General features: G+C 41.0%; 1 protein-coding gene across 3 annotated transcripts in view; it reads right to left on the bottom strand.

The window, feature by feature from the left end:
* The window catches only part of TGFA (transforming growth factor alpha), a 106,995-nt gene that overhangs the window by 35,683 nt on the left and 52,643 nt on the right, over nucleotides 1-18,669 (bottom strand). The window contains exon 1 of one of the 3 annotated variants that reach the window (XM_055378068.2): nucleotides 15,316-15,608. The exons of the other annotated variants lie outside the window; for them this stretch is intronic. Coding sequence (XP_055234043.1) covers nucleotides 15,316-15,346 — 31 coding nt within the window. The 5' untranslated portion in view covers nucleotides 15,347-15,608. Of the gene's footprint in view, nucleotides 1-15,315; nucleotides 15,609-18,669 lie in introns of those variants that run through there. 3 annotated transcript variants of the gene reach the window in all.

The following is an 18,669-nucleotide window of genomic DNA, read 5'->3' as shown; positions in this document are numbered from 1 at the left end:
TCTAGGTCAATGCGAATACATCAACAAATGTTTTCTGAAGATGACCTAGTTAAAAACGTCCTGCCTTCCCAAAAGCTTCTAGGTAAACCCATGTTGAGTATGTTTGGGGATCTCTTCATTTAAAGAGGTCACTGGCATTGTTCCTTCTCACCAACTAGCCAACTGTGAACTCTTGTAACTCATATTTGTCCATTTTGTCCAACTGAATATTTTGATTTTGTCATGTGCCTTGTTGAACTCAACTTGTATCCTCTTATACAGCCTTATGCTGGTGGCATTTCCCTCATCAGTCTTACAACACTAAAAAAGAAGTAAAGTTAATCTGCTGTGACTCATTTTGATAGATTTACTCAAGGGCCTAGGTTTTCATTCTTTATTTGCTGTAATAAATTGGTCTAATGTTTTCCTGGGAGTGTCAAGTTTTATAATCTACATTCTAAACAATCTTCAGGCATTTTTACATCATTAAAGTCAGAAATGTATTTGTCTTTTTCCATTCTCTGAGCAATTTTTACATTTGCTGCTATTTCTTAAAAATCACCAACAGGGATGGGTGATTTTTGCTACAGGTTTCTCAGTACATTGAAGTAAAATTTATCTGTACCTGTGATGAGTAAATTCATCTGTGGTATTAGGGGTCTTTTACTAGGATACTCACTCAACCTTTTATTTCATATTTACTATGTTTGTTTTATTCTTTTTGACAGAAAATATAAAAGCAAAATTATGTCAATAATAGTCTTTTCCTGGTCTTGCACTAACCTTTTCTACCTGCCACAAGAGATGGACTTATTCCTTCCTTTTTTTACCTGTCTGCTCCCAAAGATAGCCTCAGAAAACCATTGGTTTGTGGCCAATAGCCACAGCTCTAGTTCTTTCTGTCCTTCAGTTTTCCTGACATTCTCATAAACACCTGCCACCTAGGAGGTACTAACATGCTTGTTCACTCAACAAAGTGCTCTTCCATTCTATTCTTTGTCACCTCTTGGGACACATCCTTCTTTTGATGTTCTTGCGTAACTTATTAGATGATGTATCAGAGAATTCCTTCTGCAGCCACATTTGGGTTCCTTACAGTCTCTCTCCCCTTTACTTTCTCATGCACCCTTTGACTACAAACTCAGAACTCTATGAGCCTCTCAACTGGCCTGGCCATATTCCCTTGTAGAATCATGCTTGTGGGATCACATGTGGTTTTACCCTGAATTTTTGGACACTCTGATTGCTTGAAATTGAACTCTACCTAGTGTTTCCTTCTCTCACTTCTATAGCACATATAGATACCAACCTGTTATCCTTTCTGATCAAGACTGCATTCACAGAAGCAGGTGTCCCTGTTGTCTTCTTTATCTTCTGAGTAATACATAACCAACAAGTATGTAAAGAATTCTTCAGGTGTTCAATTTGCGGCATGCTGAGATTTCCAGAAAATGTACCCATCTGAAGTTTGCTGCCAAACCACATTCTATCCTTATGACTACTTTGTCATCAAGATCCAGACAATATTAATTTCTTAGATCAACCATCTATCTACAGAATTGATCTATGATGATTTAACTTTTGATATCCCCATTATTTTTTCTTGAAGCAACTGTCCATGTCATTATGGAGCCCATTTGTTTATTTGGGGCTGCTTGGCAAACATTTCTTTACTTCATAACAGCACTCAGGTTTTCTTTTAGGGAATTATGTCTTCCCCTACAGGTTTACATTGGCTTATCACCATGATCAGATGTGCTACCCACCCTTCCACCCTCTCTACCTAAAATATGAATCTTGATAAGAAAGACAAAAAGATAATGCTGATGGAATTCATGCATTATAACTGTGGCATGTTGAGCACAGTTTCTGTTCTGAGATAGAATCTGCCATTCCTGATTCCTGGCTTCCTGGAGTCATCTGGGTTACTGTTCTGTTCTAAGGGTGATTCTCCAGCTTTCCCACAGATTCTGTGTGCTCCCAACAGCCTTCCAACAAAGTTGCTTTTGTTCAAATTAGTTGGAATTGATTGCTGCAACCAAAGAACCCTAGTTGATGTATTCGGAACAAGATCTGTTCTTCAACTGACTTCTTATAATGCTATTCCTTGTCACCAACTCTCCAGTGCCCACAGGATCATGGAATCACCCATTCAACTCACTGCAACCATTGATTCGCTTCAGTTTTCCAAAAACATTTCCTCAACAAGCCTACAGGCAGAAACTGAATTAAAATGCCAAGTTTCATCTATTCACTGCCCCCAAAGTGAGCTATAAATCTGTAGTTACCCAAGGTGGTAAGTCTTGTTTATAGCAATACTGTGTTCTGTAGCCTTACCGCTCTTTCTTCTTCACTCACGCTCACCCTTCCTAAATTGATACACCTACCTTCACAGTCACCCCCCCCCCCTTTCTTTTTGAGACAGACTCTTGCCCTGTCACCCAGGCTAGAGTGCAGTGGCACGATCTGGCTCACTGCAACCTCCGCCTCCTGGGTTCAAGTGATTCTTCTGCCTCAGCCTCCTGAGTAGCTGGGATTACAGGTGCCCGCCACCGTGCCTGGCTAATTTTTGTATTTTTAGTAGAGATGGGGTTTCACCATCTTGGCCAGGCTGGTCTCGAACTCCTGACCTCATGATCCACCTGCCTCGGCCTCCCAAAGTGCTGGCACAGTCCCTTTTAGTGTTTTATGAAATTAGAAAATAAATTCAGGATCACCTCTGAAGACTGAGAATCAATCCAAAGGAACTGAGCACTGCTTAGTTTTCAAACCATCCCTGCTACCCTTCCCATAGCATCTGGCTTGACCATTTTGAGTCTTTTTTCTCTCCCCGCAATTTCAGCTTAGGGACATACTGATCAGCTCAGTGGCTCTTTTGCCAAACATGTACTTCCTTCCTTCCCTGTCTTTGTATGCTACAAAGACATTATAGCTGAAATTATATTCATATATTGCATTTATGCAGGCAACCACCCCACTCTGGTGGCTGGCTGTGTTGGCCCTTCTCCATCAAGTCTCAGATGAACAGTCAAGAAAGACCAGATACTTACTAATTGGCTACATCAGGGGCAACACTGTATCCTTCAGCAGGAAGTCACAATTCACAATCATATTTCCTCCTCCTGGAACTGAGGACTCTTCTACACTCCCAAATGCCAAGCTGATGGTATTTGAAAGGCAAAAGCTCACAAAGTATATATCTTAATTACAGTGCCCTGAACATATTTTTCCTAGCCTGCTACATCAGGAAGTCATTGCTTTCTACTGCCCACTGGAGTGGACTTTTCCCTCACCTACCCACTTGTGACACTCTTCTTGCAGATGGAGGTCTATATTTTGCCTCCAGCCAATATGGCAAAAATGACCTCTGTAGACTTAGATGGTGAAACAATGAATATTCTGACCTATTCCACAGTGGCCCTTAAGGGATGAAGGGTACAGGGAACAAAGGCAGGATATTTTGCCTCCTTCCATCTGTGTCTGAGTACCTCTAAGGTATACTCTTCTTGGTTGTATGAGACCCCAACCACAAACACCGAAGCTGTCTCTCAAAAACATCTAAGCAAATTCCAACAAGATCCTTATAATTGCACCCCCTGCCTTTATTCATTTCTTGTGTTTTTTGTTTGTTTGTTGTTTGTCTTTTTTTTTGAGACAGGGTCTCACTTTGTTGTTCAGGCTGGAGTGCAGTGAGGCAAACACAGCCTCCTGGGTTCAAGTCATCCTCCTGCCTCTGCCTCCCAAGTAGCTGGAACTACAGGTGCACGCTACCACGCCAGGCTACTTTTTGTGTTTTTTTGTAGAGATGAGGCTTTGCATGTTGCCCAGACTGGTATCAAACTCTTGAGCTCAAGCTATCTGCCTGCCATGGCCCCCTAAAGTGCTGGAATTATAGGCATGAGCTACCATGCCTGCCTATTTCTTGGTGTTTTTTTTTAGATGGAGTCTTGCTCTGTTGCCCAGGCTGGAGTGCAGTGGCACGATCTCGGCTCACTGCAAGCTCCACCTCCCGGGTTCACACTCATTCTCCTGTCTCAGCCTCCCGAGTAGCTGGGACTACAGAAGCCCGCCACCACGCCCGGCTAATTTTTGTATTTTTAGTAGAGATGGGGTTTCACTGTGTTAGCCAGGATGGTCTCGATCTCCTGACCTCGTGTTCTGCCCGCCTCAGCCTCCCAAAGTGCTAGGATTACAGGCATGAGCCACTGCGCCCAGCCCTATTTCTTGTTTTTAATCACTTTTGAAATTGCAAAAGCAATACATGTTTAAGAGAGAAAACTTGAGAGAACAGAAGAGTACAAAGAAAGAATAAACTCAAAGCATGCAAAAGCCATTCACAGATAACCACTATTAAAACTTTGGAATATAAATATTGTCTTTATTTTGTGTTCCGTGTGCCCAACAGGGAATAAAATGATACTACTCACGAACATTTCCCCAACTCAATTAAGTATTATGCTACAGGTTGAGTATTCTTTATCCAAAGTGCCTGAGATTGGAAGTCTTTTGGATTTTGGATTTTTTCAAATTTTGAATATTTGCATATACACATATGAGATATGAGATATCCTGGGGATGGGACCCAACTCTAAACATAAAATTCATTTGTTTCATATACACCTTATACACATATCTTGAAGGTAATTTTATACAATATTGTAGATAATTTTGTGCATGAAACAAAGTTTTGACTGTATTCTAACTGTGACCACATGAGGTCAGGTGTAGAATTTTCCATTTGTGGTGTCATGTTGGTGCTCAAAGAGGTTCAGATTGTGGAGCATTTTAGATTTCAGGTTTTGGGATTAGGGATGCTCAATCTGGACATGGTAATCTTTGATGGCTGAAGTTTTCATCTAATATATACTATTTAACCAATCTCCTCTTATTGGGCATTGTGATAGCTTCCCAATATCTCACTATTATGAAACAGTATATGAAACCGAATATCCTTCTACATAGATCTTTGTTCATGCACATTTATGATTATTTTTCTGAGAGTAGAATTAGTGTGGCAAAGGAATGCTCATTTTTCTGAGACACATTATCAAGCTGCATTCCAGGAAATTTGTAACAATTTACACTCCCCTGAGGAGGAGATGAGTGTTTCTTCATAGCCCTTCCAATGCTAGACATTTTTCATTTCCCTTCTTGTCAATTTCGTGGCAATGTGTAAGAATCTCTTATGCTAACTGCCTTTTCTTAATTTCTTGATGTAGATTTTTTTCACATGATTATTAACATTTGTATTTCAACTTTGGTTAATTAGCTGTTTATATCTTTTGCCTACTTTTCTAGTGATATATTCTTTCTTGTCTATTTGAAAGTACTCTTTAAAATACTAATAACTCTGTATCCCGTTATATATGTTACAAATAATTTGTGGTTTGTGTCTTCCTTTTGCTTATGCAGAAGTCACCCTGACATTATTAGAGGCCTTCCCTTTCTTAAGATTATATAAATATTTACCTATACTTCCTTCCATTATTTTATTGCTTATATTTAATTCTAAACGATCTATATTTAGTGCATAAGAGGTATTTCATTATTTTCTAAACAGCCAACCAATTATCCTAACTCCATTTGTTGAACAGTTTATCATCTCCTTATTGATTTGAAATGTTACCTTTATCATAGGCTAATAACTCACTTTCAGTCTTTCTACTTAGTTCCACTGAGATTCTGTTTCTGTACCAGCACCAAAGCATTTACTGTAACCTTGCAATATGTTTAATATCTGGCAGTACAAATTTGTCATCTTCCCTTGCCCCTACCCCTCATTTTTTTGAAAACACTTTGAATATTCTCCCCCGCTTGTTTTTCCAGATGACTGTTAGAATCATTTATAAGTTCTCTTCCCCATATCCAAACCTTTAGGGGACTGACATTATAATTATACATCATGTTAGAGATAACTGGCCCATTTACAACAAGGAGTTTTCCCAGTCACAAATGTGCTATGCTTCTCCATTTATTCGCATTTCTGTGGTGCACCCTGCAGTAAAGTTCCATGGAAGTCCTGCATACAACCACCACTGCTGGATTTATTATTTCTCTGTAACACCGTCAGCTTACTTTTAACCATCCCTGACAGAAAAAGGAAAGGCCTCCAGCCACCAAGCCCTGCTATAATACCATACATTGGAGGCTGGAAGGGTGTTTCAGGGCTGGAAAGATGGCACAAAAGATTCCGAGTCAGCAGCACGGGCCCCAGTAGCAGCTCTGTCACACTCACTCTAGATGATTTTGGCCAAGTCCTTCCCATCCCTGGGTCTCAGTTTACTCGTCTGTAAACTGTGCTGCCTGTCTGTTCCTGGGGAGAGGGTGCCTGGCTCTGTGCCACAGGCAGAGGCTCCCTGGGCAGGTGAGCGCCTTCTCCCACCAGCTGTTAGAAAAAGGTGGGCGTTGGAATGCTGCTCAGAGGCACCCTGGCTTCGTTCAACCTGGCGTTTCACACACCCATTCCTTAACCTCATTATCTCCCTATTTCATTCCTCTTCCCACGCAGTGTTTACTAAAATCTCTCAACAACAGATGAAGCACAAGACCAGGATGTTCTGGGCTGCCTGGGGAATGTTCCCACAACGGTGAGCCGCTGGGCAGAGAATCACACGGTCGCCACCCATTCAAGGCGGGGGTGCCCCAGTCTCCAACTCAGGGTCACTGATGTGCTCAGAGACAAGAAAACCATCAGACAATGTCTGAGAGAGGGGCTTTTCCTTCGGTGCTTACAAATAAAATACAAAAATCCTCACAGGAAAAGGAGGATAAAGGCTGTGGTGGCTTTGCTGTTTGTTTACAAAGCAGTCAAGGGACAAGTGAGAACCTGTGTGGCATTTTATACTCACTCATTTTATACTCACTGTAGGGTCTAGCTACAGGTTCTCTTATAGTCTAGGAACTTGCTGTTCAAAATGTGGTCCACAGACAAGTGCCACTGGTGCTGCCTGGGAGCTTGTTAGAAATGCAGAGTGTCAGGCCTCACCCCTGAGCCACTGAATCTGAATCTGCATTTTAACCAGGCCCCCAGGAGAGTCCTCCACACATTGTAGGCTGAGATATGTGGCTCTGGTTTACTGCCTCTCAATCTTCCACACGCATTGCAATCACCTTGGAAAAGTACCCATGCCAGGGCCCACCCCCACACCCAGAGATAATGATTTAATTGTTATGGGGTGCAGCCAGGACAATGGGAGTTTTAAAAACTCTTCAGGTGATTCTAATATATAGCAAAGTTTGAGAACAACTGGTCTAGTATACATACAAATAGATTAAAAGAAAAAATGAGAAATCCCTTCCTGGACTATAAATAGAATCATAGAAAGTTTATAAACAACTGTAGCAAAATTTATTGAAAATAAATTGAACATATAACCACCAATCTGATGTCTTTACCATATAGTGTCAATAAATGATGCACTTGAGAAAATAACAACGAATTTCACTATTCAGAGAAGGTAAAAGATAACATATTCTCTCTCCCATCTTCTTTCCATCTTGTGACTAATTAAAACAAAACCTCCTCATATAGTAATTTTCAAATGATGGCAAATGGGAATATTTTTGTGCTTCAGCCTTAGCACAATTTTCCTTTAGCACTGGAAATTTCAGTCAGATAATGCGCTTTGCACTGCAGTTACGTAAGTACAGTGGAAGTTCTTGTGTTCACTTGTAGAATACAGAGTTTCCTTTTACTCACACACTCCTTTAATGCAGTTGGACATCAATCTTTCCCGCTTAGAAAGGAGGTTTTGTTTCACTGCCAGGGGATAGAACTTCCAAAAAACACAAATGTCTTTCAGCATCATGTTGAGTAAATAATCAAGGGGGTATGAATTGGTCTCTCTCTAACTTCCTGCCTTATTTTGCTTTCAACTCATAGGTGAGTTATGAAAAGACATCTGCCCTAACGTTCCAGCCACCTAGGCAGGATGTCAGCTCCAAAGACAAGTCTCAGCTTATGGTGCTTCCCATGCTTTTTTTGTTTATCTGGTCCTGGAGTCTGCTTACAAAACATAAAGTGTAGATATGTCTGTGGACCAATTAGTGCCTTTCCATTCAATTCAAGCCATTCATAAAATTGACTCAGAAAAATAGAAAGTGGCTCTTGGTTCAGGTTTCCCCAATCAGATCAGGTTTTATATAGGATATCACCATATTCGGTGGGGAATTGATCACAGAAAAACTGACAGCATTCTGTAGTCCAAGCCCAGAGGCAGCAAAGAGTTCACCCACCCCCCTACCCATCTACCTTTAATTGAACTCCTATTAAGAAGGCACTGTCAGCTCCTATGGCCCTACCAGAAACCCAGCAAGTTTGCTGAGATTGGGTCTGAGGACAGTGAGTGGAGGTTCAGGATGGTGCTTCCTTCAGGCTATTCAGCAGCCAGGTATGTAGTATCAGGGATGGGGTTGGAATGGGGTCTCCCAGGACAAACCCATGTTGGGGCATGGCAACAATAAGGTGTGGGGAGGTTGGCCAGGACCAGTGGCTTTCAGTTCAGTAAAGTGTGGGGGGCCCAAAACCCTCCCAACCCAAACCAAAGTTTTCAGCTTGGTATGATTCAGAAGTCATCCATACCACACCAGGCAAGGAAAGCCCACTCCACTCAAGATGGCTCCACCAAAGCCCACCTGTGCTTCCATGAGTCTCTGGATTGTGAACCGGCCTATATGAAACTTGGTTTTTAAAAAAGTTCATTCCCTTTATCTTCTTGAAAATTCAAAAAGTACGAAAGTGTACAATGTCAAGTCTCCCTCTTACCCTGTCCCCAGCCAGCCGTGCCCCTTCCCTGGAGACAGTGGCATAACAGGGTCCCATGCACATGACTGTTGGCACTGCCTTTATTCTTTGAAGGGCTCTTCCTTTATGAGCAAAAGACACTTTTTGCTGTCCTCTGGCCCCCTAAGGAAAGGCTCACATATGGCTTCCCTGCCCTGTGCAAGATTCCATGGCTCTGTCAGTTTCCTACCCTCACCCCTTGGGAAGTCCCAGGGCAGCACTCCACACATCACAGAGTAAGAGTGCATAAAACCCAGCAAATGAGCTGCACAATGGCACATCTCCAGCTTCTTGTAGGTGAGAACTTCAATTCTACATTTTAAAAATTTCTTACCAAATATTAACTTAGCTCTTTCCTTGTGTAGGAATACTTGGCTAGATGCTGCAGAAAAGAAAAACTATGAGCAAGTCATGCCTTATATTCACAGGATCTTAGACCTGCATGAGGTCTAAGATTTATGATGATACAGGGAGAGGAAAAAGTATCAAGAAGGGAAGAAATGGGGGAAGGTAAGAATATAGACAAAACTTTGGGACCTGACACAGCCAGGGATTGGGAAGGGAAGAAGAGAGAGCAAGCTTGTCCTATATTGATGCGAGCTACCCCATAACCTATAATTGCACCTTAACAGATACTTGAATGTGCCATTTCCTTCTCCACACCTGGTGAAGGTGGAGCCCAGAGGAGAGGACTCTAGAGCAGGAATTAATGGGCTCTGGCTTGGATCATGGTCAATCGAGCATGGCCCTGGCATCTTCTCAGCCGGACTGTGGTCCCTTGAGGTCCAGCGTGGACAAGATGAGTGGCTGCATGCCCCATTTCTCACCATCGCCAGGCAAACAAGCATTATTTTCCCATTTCATAGACAAGGAAACAGAAGCAAGAGGTTAAGTGACTTGTCTAAGGATGCTCTCTGCTGGTTGGCACCAGGGCCATTCCAGAGCGCCACGACTGTCTGGTGATTCAAGCCCAGGCTTCTGTTTTCTTCTCTCACTGTATGAGGCTTTGTTCACCTTGATGTTGCTGGACATCCCTTTTAATTATTGAACTGAATTTGTGTAAAGTAGGGGTTTTCCATATTCTCATCTTTAACTTCAAAACCCAGGTTCCATTTCACAACCTTTCCAAATGTTGGGTTAACAAGTCATAACTACGACCCTTTTACGTGTTTCTTAATCACCAATTGTGCTTCACATGTGCTCTGAAAACAAAGGTGCCTTTCATGTTATTCCCTGATAAAAAAAAAACTTTACATTTAGTTAGAATGCTAAATTCTATAGCAATTTGTGTCCAATGGTTATAAGATTAATTCATTCTGATTTTAAAACTCATTCTCACTTAAAAATTTTAAAATGTAGCCCTCATTCCCTATAGGCTCATATACAAATATGAAAACTACATGTATATATTTATCTTTCATATATTCAATCTCAAATGGTAATGAATATTGATTATGGTTCCTGTGCTTATATATAGATGAAAGAATGTACATGATAAAACCCAAATGCTCCACGTACCAAGTTATTAAACATGCCATATACCCTGTAGTATCAAGCAGTAACTCTCACCATTCACATTTCAGTTTCCTTCAGCAGCACTGACTGTGGCTTTCTATGGGCCAGAGAGCATGTGAGGAGACTCAGGAGGCCCACCTTCCCTTCTGGACAAGTGACCGGGGGAACCTGGGCTGTTCCACTGCATGGCCTTGACGTGACACTATAGCTTCAAACTTCTTATTCTGTATGTACAAAATTTTGCAGTGATTTTAGCATAGGAGTCTGGGTAGGAGGGATCTTTCAGGACATCTTTGCAGAAAGACCTAGGACCACCATGGGAGACTCTGCGAGGCCTCCACCCCCGATTTGTTTTGGTTCTGATGGCTTCTAACCTCTGTGTTTGCCTCCACAGTACCCTCTGAAATGTTCCAGAATCCCCCATATGAGAACACACTATTCACCCAAGCACCCACCCCAAAAAGGAAAATGCTAACAACAGTGTAGCCAGCTTTCAAAACAAAGAAACTAAAATCTACTCGGCAGCCTCACCCATACTTACCAGTGCCATAACAATGACATACCTAATGATGGTTAACAAATGCTTAAGGAGGAACAGAACTTTAGAGCAAGAAGGGAACCTTAGTGATGAAGAAAAGGAGCTCTAAAGAGGTGACTTCCTAAGGTTGGGACTAGAATCTAGGCCTCTGAACTTCCCACTCAGGACCAACTCGTGTATATGCTCTACATTAGTACAAATTTGATTTTTCCTCCTTTTCCAAATGCATTAGTTTCCCATTGCTGCTATAACAGATTACCACAAATTTAGTGGCTTAAAATCACCCACATTATCTCACATTTCTGGATGTCAGAAGTCTGAAATGAGTCTTATGGGGATAAACTCAAAGTGTCATCACCAGGAGGGCTGGTTCCCTCTGGAGATTGTAGGGGAGAATCTGTTTCATCTTTTCCACCTTCTAGAATCTGCTTGAATCCTCTGGCTTGAGGCTGCATCACTCCAAGCTCTGCTTCCCTCAACACATCTTCTCTTCTGTTTGTGACCCTCTTCCCATCCCCTTATAAAGGTCTTGTGGTTATACTGGGCCCACCCAGATAATCCAAGATACTCTTCCCATTTCAAGGTCCTTAACCCCACCTGCAAAGTCCCTTTTGCCATGTAAGGTAGCATAGTCAGAGTTTCTGGAGAATATGAGTTGGACATCTTTGGGGGACCACAATTCAGCCTTCTGCACCAAATGAAAATAATTTCCTTCTGTTTGTTCAATCATCTGTCTGTGCTTGGAGTTTTCCTGATAAGTATCTGGCTGCAATGAACACTAAGCTAAGTTTTGGCACAAATCCACCCATGCTTATTTCCTTAGGATAAATTTTTAGAAGCGTTATTTCTGGGTCAACAGATAAGCAGGGCTTATTTTTCAGCCTTATGATAAGTATTACCAAATGGCCCTCATAAATATTGTACAATTTATATACCCAATAAATCTCCAACCTTATCTGCTTTGTACGCAGCTCTTATTTTTATCTTCACTAATTTGACCAATGAAAATGATATTTCATTAATTTGCATCTCTTTGATGACTAGTAAGGCTGGACATCTTTTCTATGTTTATTGGCCGTATGTAGTTTTTCTGTTGTGACTTGCCTATTCCAATAATTTGCTTATTCTCTTATTGATGTGTTAAAATTTTTGTTATTGGTGTGTGAGTGTATTTTACATATTAAGGATATAAATCCTCTTTAGGATTCAAACACTAGCAAATATGGATTTTATTTATAGTGGTTTTCAGGAGATGTTCAGAAAATTATAATTTTTATGTCTCTATTTTCCTTTCTGTTTTCAATGCTCTGATTAGACCTCCTTTTGTGTAAGCTATATAAATATCCACTTATTTCCTTGGAGAAATTTTATGCTTCCATTTAAAAAGTACTTCAATCACCTAGAACTTATTTTAGAATGTCATTATGCTTTTAGATCTATTCTTTTTAAATGTTTAACCTACCATCTCAGAATAATTTGTGACATGGTCCGCTCCTTCCCTATGGATGTGAAATGCCACTACTATCATGTCAACTTATGCATAACTGGGTTTCTTTTGGAGCTTGCCATGCTGGCTCATGAATGTGTCTATTCTTGTCCCAGTGTTGCAATGTTTTAATTATTTCAGTGTTTTAATGTTTATTAATATTTGGAGGTACAAATCCCTCCACATTTTACATAAGCATTTTCTTGTGCCTTAAAGGTGAACTTTAGAATCATTTAGTTAAGTTCCCCCTTATTCATCCTAATCTTGTGGAAAGAGTAACTAGAACTGCCTTGGGTTTCTAAAGTAATAATGGGAAGAAGAGTTCTATAACCTTTTACTTTCCCAGGGGCACAGGTCTCTCTATTAGTCAAATAAATTACCTTAAAAGGAAATTTTATGGTATTCTTCAAACAGATTCTGACACATCTTTTAAAGATTATTTCTACTTGGTCTATAGTCTATATTTTACAACTATTTTGAAGGTGATTCTCTCCAGTATATTTTTTATTGTTACTATGATTATTGTTATTTGAGGGAGATTCTTTTAAGTGTATAATATCATTAACTATAAGCACAATGTTGTACAGCAGATCAATAAAGTTTTTCATCTTGCATAACTGGAACATTCTACCATTTGAATAGTATAATAATTCCCCATTTTCCCCTCCTGCTCAGTATATTTTTAATTGGTTATTCATGGTTTATAGGAAAACTACTGACTATTTTCTTACTTGCACCCTACTGGCTACTTTAAGATTTCTAATAGGCATTTGTGGCAGTTTGTGCGTGCTTCCTTGATATATACTCATATAATTTGTAGAAATAGTGATTTATCTCTTTTCCAACCAGAGGCTCCTGAGCACTGAGGAGCCTGGCTGCCATGGAGATCTCAGCTGAATACTGCAAAGCTGCTGCCATACCCACATGTGTGAACCTGAACGCCCCGAGACTGGGGGAAGGAGGTGGTGTTACCAGAGCAGTATCACTGTTATCTGAAGCTTGGACACTGCTTTCCAGTTGCTGCCATAAATTATTTTTATTGTTTTCTAAAAATGAGACTTTAAGACACATATTGCTTCTCAAATAAGAGTTATTTGTAATCTTTACACTCAAGGCAGATCTCCACAGCTCCCTCCAAAATATGCTTCTACCGTAACCCTTTCTTGTTACCACCAAGTTCTTACGCAGAAAATAGCACAAAAGGACCTATTTCAAAGGCCATGGACAAAACATTTTGAGCCACAGGGAAAAAAAACAGAATAGTTCATGCTATCATACCTATGAAGATACAGAAAGAGGCAAAAACTTAATATTGAACCATAACCTCAGACCTGACTCTGGCACAAACCGTTATAGGCACACAAACCTGAGATCAAATATTGGCTCTTTGTGACTTACTAATTCTGACCTTGGGCAAGTCACTGAAACTCTCTGGGGCTCAGTTTCCCCATGAATCAATAGGGAATGTTATAAAGGCGAAATGGGTGATATAAAGCACTTGGTATGGTGCATAGTGTTCCTTCCTTCTTTACTTCCTTCATTCATTTACTCACTCAACAAAATATCAAGTGTCTTGTATGCGTCATGCACTGTGCTGGGTACTGGGGATCCATTAATTAACTAGACAGACAAGGTCCCTGCCCTCAAGGAACTTAAGTCTAATGGGGGAGGCAGGCAAATAAGTAAATAAATAAACAAAATCATTATAGACAGCACTGGGTGCTACAAGGAAATTCACAGAGATGTGATGAAGAGCTACTGCCAGAATCACCATGCAGGGAAAACTTCTCTGAAATGGTGAAGCACATCTGAGACCCAAAGGACATGAATGAGTCAGCCACTGGAAAAACTGGGGAAAGAGCATTCCAGGCAGAAGGAGGAGCAAGTGCAAAGCCTAGAAGTTAGAGAAGGACATGATACATCTGGGAAAAAGAAAGGAGACCAGGGAACCGGAGCATAGAAAGTAAGGAGGAAGGATGTATGAGCTACAGATGGAGTGGGAATGGGTGTTGCACCCGGCAGAGCCCTGCAGGGCAAGGGAGAGCTTGGACTTTACTCTGAGAGTATGTTACTATGTATGTTCTTGTAGCTGTTGATATGAGAGATGCAGTATTGGGTTTGCCATTTAAACCAGAAGCTTACACACATTTTTAACTATTTTCTTTGCAACGAAGTATATGACATAGATCTTAACTTAGGAGGCTCATTTTAAGATTGCTAAGCATTTCTGTTCAATTCAGCGAATCTCCAAGATCCACAACCAGACCTAACCCCACGCACAAAATAATGAAAAGCACTTTCTTCACCTACTATATGGGAGGCACTGAAATAAGAAAAGCCTGCACCAGTGGTCACTGCCTACAAGGAGCTGAGGTCCTTGAGCATCTTCTCCTTTGGGCACATTGCATCCCAGCCCTGCTAACTTCTGATTAAGAACCAGCTGTAGAAAGGAGGGCCAGGCTGGTGGGTAGGATAAGAGAACGTGGCCTCCAGGTTTTGAAAAGACAGTGGTGGCCTGTGATCTGCTGCTTGACATAAAACTTCCACTGCCAAGAACCTTGGCCATGTCAGCCTGACCAGTAAGAATCATTTTACAGAACCTATATCACAGCTATCCAGGCTAAGCAATTCTTTCCATCATTTTTTAAAGCTAATTCATATCAAATGCACAAATCTGTATTTTCACAAAAGGTGTTACAGTTATTTACTTGAGGTACTCTTGCATTGTTCTGCCTTGAAAATTGTTAGATACAAGAGGAAAAATAACTAAAAACAGCTTATTCCAGCATTAACTCTTAGCTCTGCCAATGGAAGAAAGCCAATGTGGTATTTTTATAACCAAAGAAAACTGACTGTTGGTACAATTTCCAGTTTACATAACAGTAGCATTCCAAGAGCTTGTTTGTAAATCATTTGGTGAGATCTCAGAATCCACAGGAAACAGAAAATTACAAAAAGTGGGTGAAAGAGCTGGAGCAGCTCATAAAAGCTGGTCTTACCTATTGCATAACTCACCTCTTAAACGGAGTGCTGCTGAATCTGCCATTCTTAACAATACCACCAGGGACAATGTTGGGCACAAATTTTCTGAGAATATGGATTCCTTATGCTGTTCAAACCATCAGCCAGCAGGCTTGGGGCTCCCCCAGGGCCCTGCCTTTCCAGGCATGGGACTAGGGTGGCAGGTGGGAAATAGGCTGCAGGAAGAGGAGGAGATGAGGTTGCAGAGGACCAGAGGTTTGAGGCACCAGTTTCAGGTTAACAGAGAGTAAGGGGAACGGGGCTTGGGCTAAGGGTTTTGGAACAGGCTGGAGAGAAAAAAATCAAGACAAGGAATGAGTTTTTTCTTCTCTTTATCCCCTTTATCATCAAGATAAACGGAGGGGAGGGGAGGTAGAAGGGACCACCCATTTACTGACTATAAAAGGTGGCAGGTGCAAAGGTGGGGTGGATGCTGCCCCTCCTCTCCTGGCTTTGTGTGTGGCAGTGAGATCATGTCATACATATATGACAGCTTGCACAGATCTAGTTTGCATAAAAGTCCACACCTGCCAGTGTATAATGGCCAGTATTTGTTCTATATTATAGTTGACAAATGCTTTCACATTCATTTGATCTTTACTGCCTTCAACAGACATGCAAAACCAGATTCGGTCTGTGTTAGAGTCAGGATTCAAGAGTCCTTCCCTCTTTTTCCCCTACACTTGTGGTTTTCAACCCTGGCTGCATACTAGAATCTCTGGGGGAGGTTTTAAAAATTACTGATGCCTGGATGCCATCCCCAGGCCCTGTAAATTAGAATCTCTGGGGTGGGGCCAGGACGCTAGTGTTTTTAAAACTCCCCAGGTAATTCTAACGTGCAGCCGTAGTTGAGAACTCTAGTTCTACTCAATGGTCCTCAAACTTACAGTGAATGTGAATCACTAGGGGAGTTAAAAATGCAGATCCCCAGGCCCTACCTCTGAGATTTGCATTTGGCCTATGAAGCAGACATTCCCATTGCTTACCAGTGTACACTCACCTCTATTTCTAGGTATGTAGAGGCCTTCCCCGTCTCCTTGGAGCTAGGTATGGCCATATCAGTTGTTTCAGAGAATGAAATGTGAGCACTGACAAGTAACGCATAACTAGGCGGGAGTACCCAGCTTGCTGATGGATCCCACTTGCTGATATGGAGGTCTAACCTGAACTATCAGTTTTCCTGGGGAGTATCCCAGGGCCCGCAGTGGACACAGAGTGACCGAGAGTTAAACCTGCTGTTAAGCCAGTGAAATTTTGTCACTGCAGCATAACCTAACATCTCCTGACTGAACCTTTTAGTCTGGAGTAAATCCTAATTTTTACAAGCGTTCTGGGTGATTCTTATGCCAACAGCCTATGGTCCGCACTTTTAGAAGTAACCTTGATGCCATATTCACTTTCTGTACTTCGTTTCTTTATAAAGAAATAGGTGAGCTACAGAGAGCTAGTATTCACTTATTTACTCAACTTTTATTTTGTATCTATTGTGTCAGACATTGCACTAGGGGTTCATCTGTATGCAGAGCATTTTCACAAGTACAGGGACATGAGAAAGCACTCAACAGCTGGCTGCAGCACAATATTGGGGTGAGACTGAGGAAAGATGACACTGGGGCTGGCGTTTAGGGAGAAACCCAGGATTGAAGGAAAGGATGTGAGTGAAAACAAATGTGTCGCAAGGTTCTAAAACTGTGAAATAAACGTAAGCCGCATAAGTAATTCTATATATTCTAGTAGCCACCTTTAGGATAAAAAGGTGAAATTGATTTGAATAATGTATTTAATTTAACCAAATAAGGTCAAAATAGTGTTACTTCAATAAACAAGCAATACAAACATTTATCGATAAGATATTCAGTTTTAATGTACTAAGTCTTCACTATATGGTATATGGTATCTATTTTCAACACATCTCCATTGGAACTAGCCATGTATCAAGCACTCCACAGCTGCATGTGGCTGCCATATTGGACGATGCAGTTCTAGACAGAGCTGCCAGAGGCTTCTCGGGATATCCTCTTCAAGTAGGTACCACATGCAAGTGGCCTGGGCATCAGGAACTCTTTTACTTAAAAACAAAAATATTAACTGAGAATCCTCCCTGGACCAGATTTTTAATAGTATCAGCCTTTGAACACCAATAAAAATACACTGATATTTTAAAATATTGGTATCATCAAAGCTCTCTCCCCAAACAACATCCTGGTTCAGGGGCTACATTCACTCACAAAGTGATACTACTTAAGCAGAGTTTAAAAAAAAAAAAATTAACTTGTAGTCTTAATGGCAAAATGTACTTTTGGAGAATTCTTGTGGCTAAATGAGTTAGTACTACTTTTTTTCCAAGAGCAACTATTTGAATAGCCCTGTAGTACCAACACTCTACCAAGGTTGATCATTTTGACTTGAAACGTGACCAGTAGGGAGGAAGAACTGCTCAACTCAGCTCTTTCTCCCAGTGCAGTAAAACAGACTGTCTGGTGCTGCCTCCACTGTATCCTAAATCAAAGGGGCTCTCTCTCCTAGAAGAGCTGGCCCTGGGCACCCTTGCTCTGAGCCATTTGAGTTCTTTATACAGGAACTCCTTGTGTAGGCTTCCATATAAGCCCCCTTATCAGATGGATGGCTTGCAAATATTTTCTCCCATTCCATAGGTTGTCTCTTCACACTGTTGATTGTTTCCTTGGCTGCGCAGAAGCATTTTAATTGGGTGTAATCCTTTTCTCTATTTTGTTTTTGTTGCCTGTGCTTTTAGGGCCATCTCCCAAAAAAAAAAAAAAAAATTGCAGAGACTGATGTTATGGAGCTCTTTCTCTGTTTTCTTCTAGTAGTTTCACAGTTTCAGATCTTACTTTTAAGTCTTCATCCATTTTGAGTCAATTTTTGTATTTGTTATGCGATGAGGGTCTTAAGTACATGAACTCCTGCATATGTTAATTAGCTTGATTTAGCCATTCCCTAATGTATACTTATATTGGAACATGTACACCACATGTATTTTTTGGTCAAAAAAATTTTAAAGAAAAAATTTTTAAAGTGCTCTTTGCTTGCAAATTTTTTTTTTTTCTCCTCCAGGGAAACTTCTTCAGTGCCCTCAAGAGAGGACAGCCTGCATCCTTCCTAACACCATTTTGTTCACAAGTCTGGCAGACAGTCATTTAATTCAGGCAATGGTTTGCAGTTCTATTTGTCACCTTCACCACTGAGAAAAACCCAAGGGCAATGACTGTCCTTGGTTCATCTCTGATGCCCAGTACAGCCCTCTGCAGTAAGCCCTCCTGCTCACTCACAAAAATGCTTAAACAAGAAAGAGAGAAAGTCAACTTAAATTGGGCCAAAGAGCCCTTC

This window comes from Gorilla gorilla, chromosome 12, assembly GCF_029281585.2.
Source record: "Gorilla gorilla gorilla isolate KB3781 chromosome 12, NHGRI_mGorGor1-v2.1_pri, whole genome shotgun sequence".
Classification (NCBI taxonomy): domain Eukaryota; kingdom Metazoa; phylum Chordata; class Mammalia; order Primates; family Hominidae; genus Gorilla; species Gorilla gorilla.
Note: the sequence above shows the minus strand (reverse complement) of the source record. Positions and strands in the feature narration are given on the sequence as shown.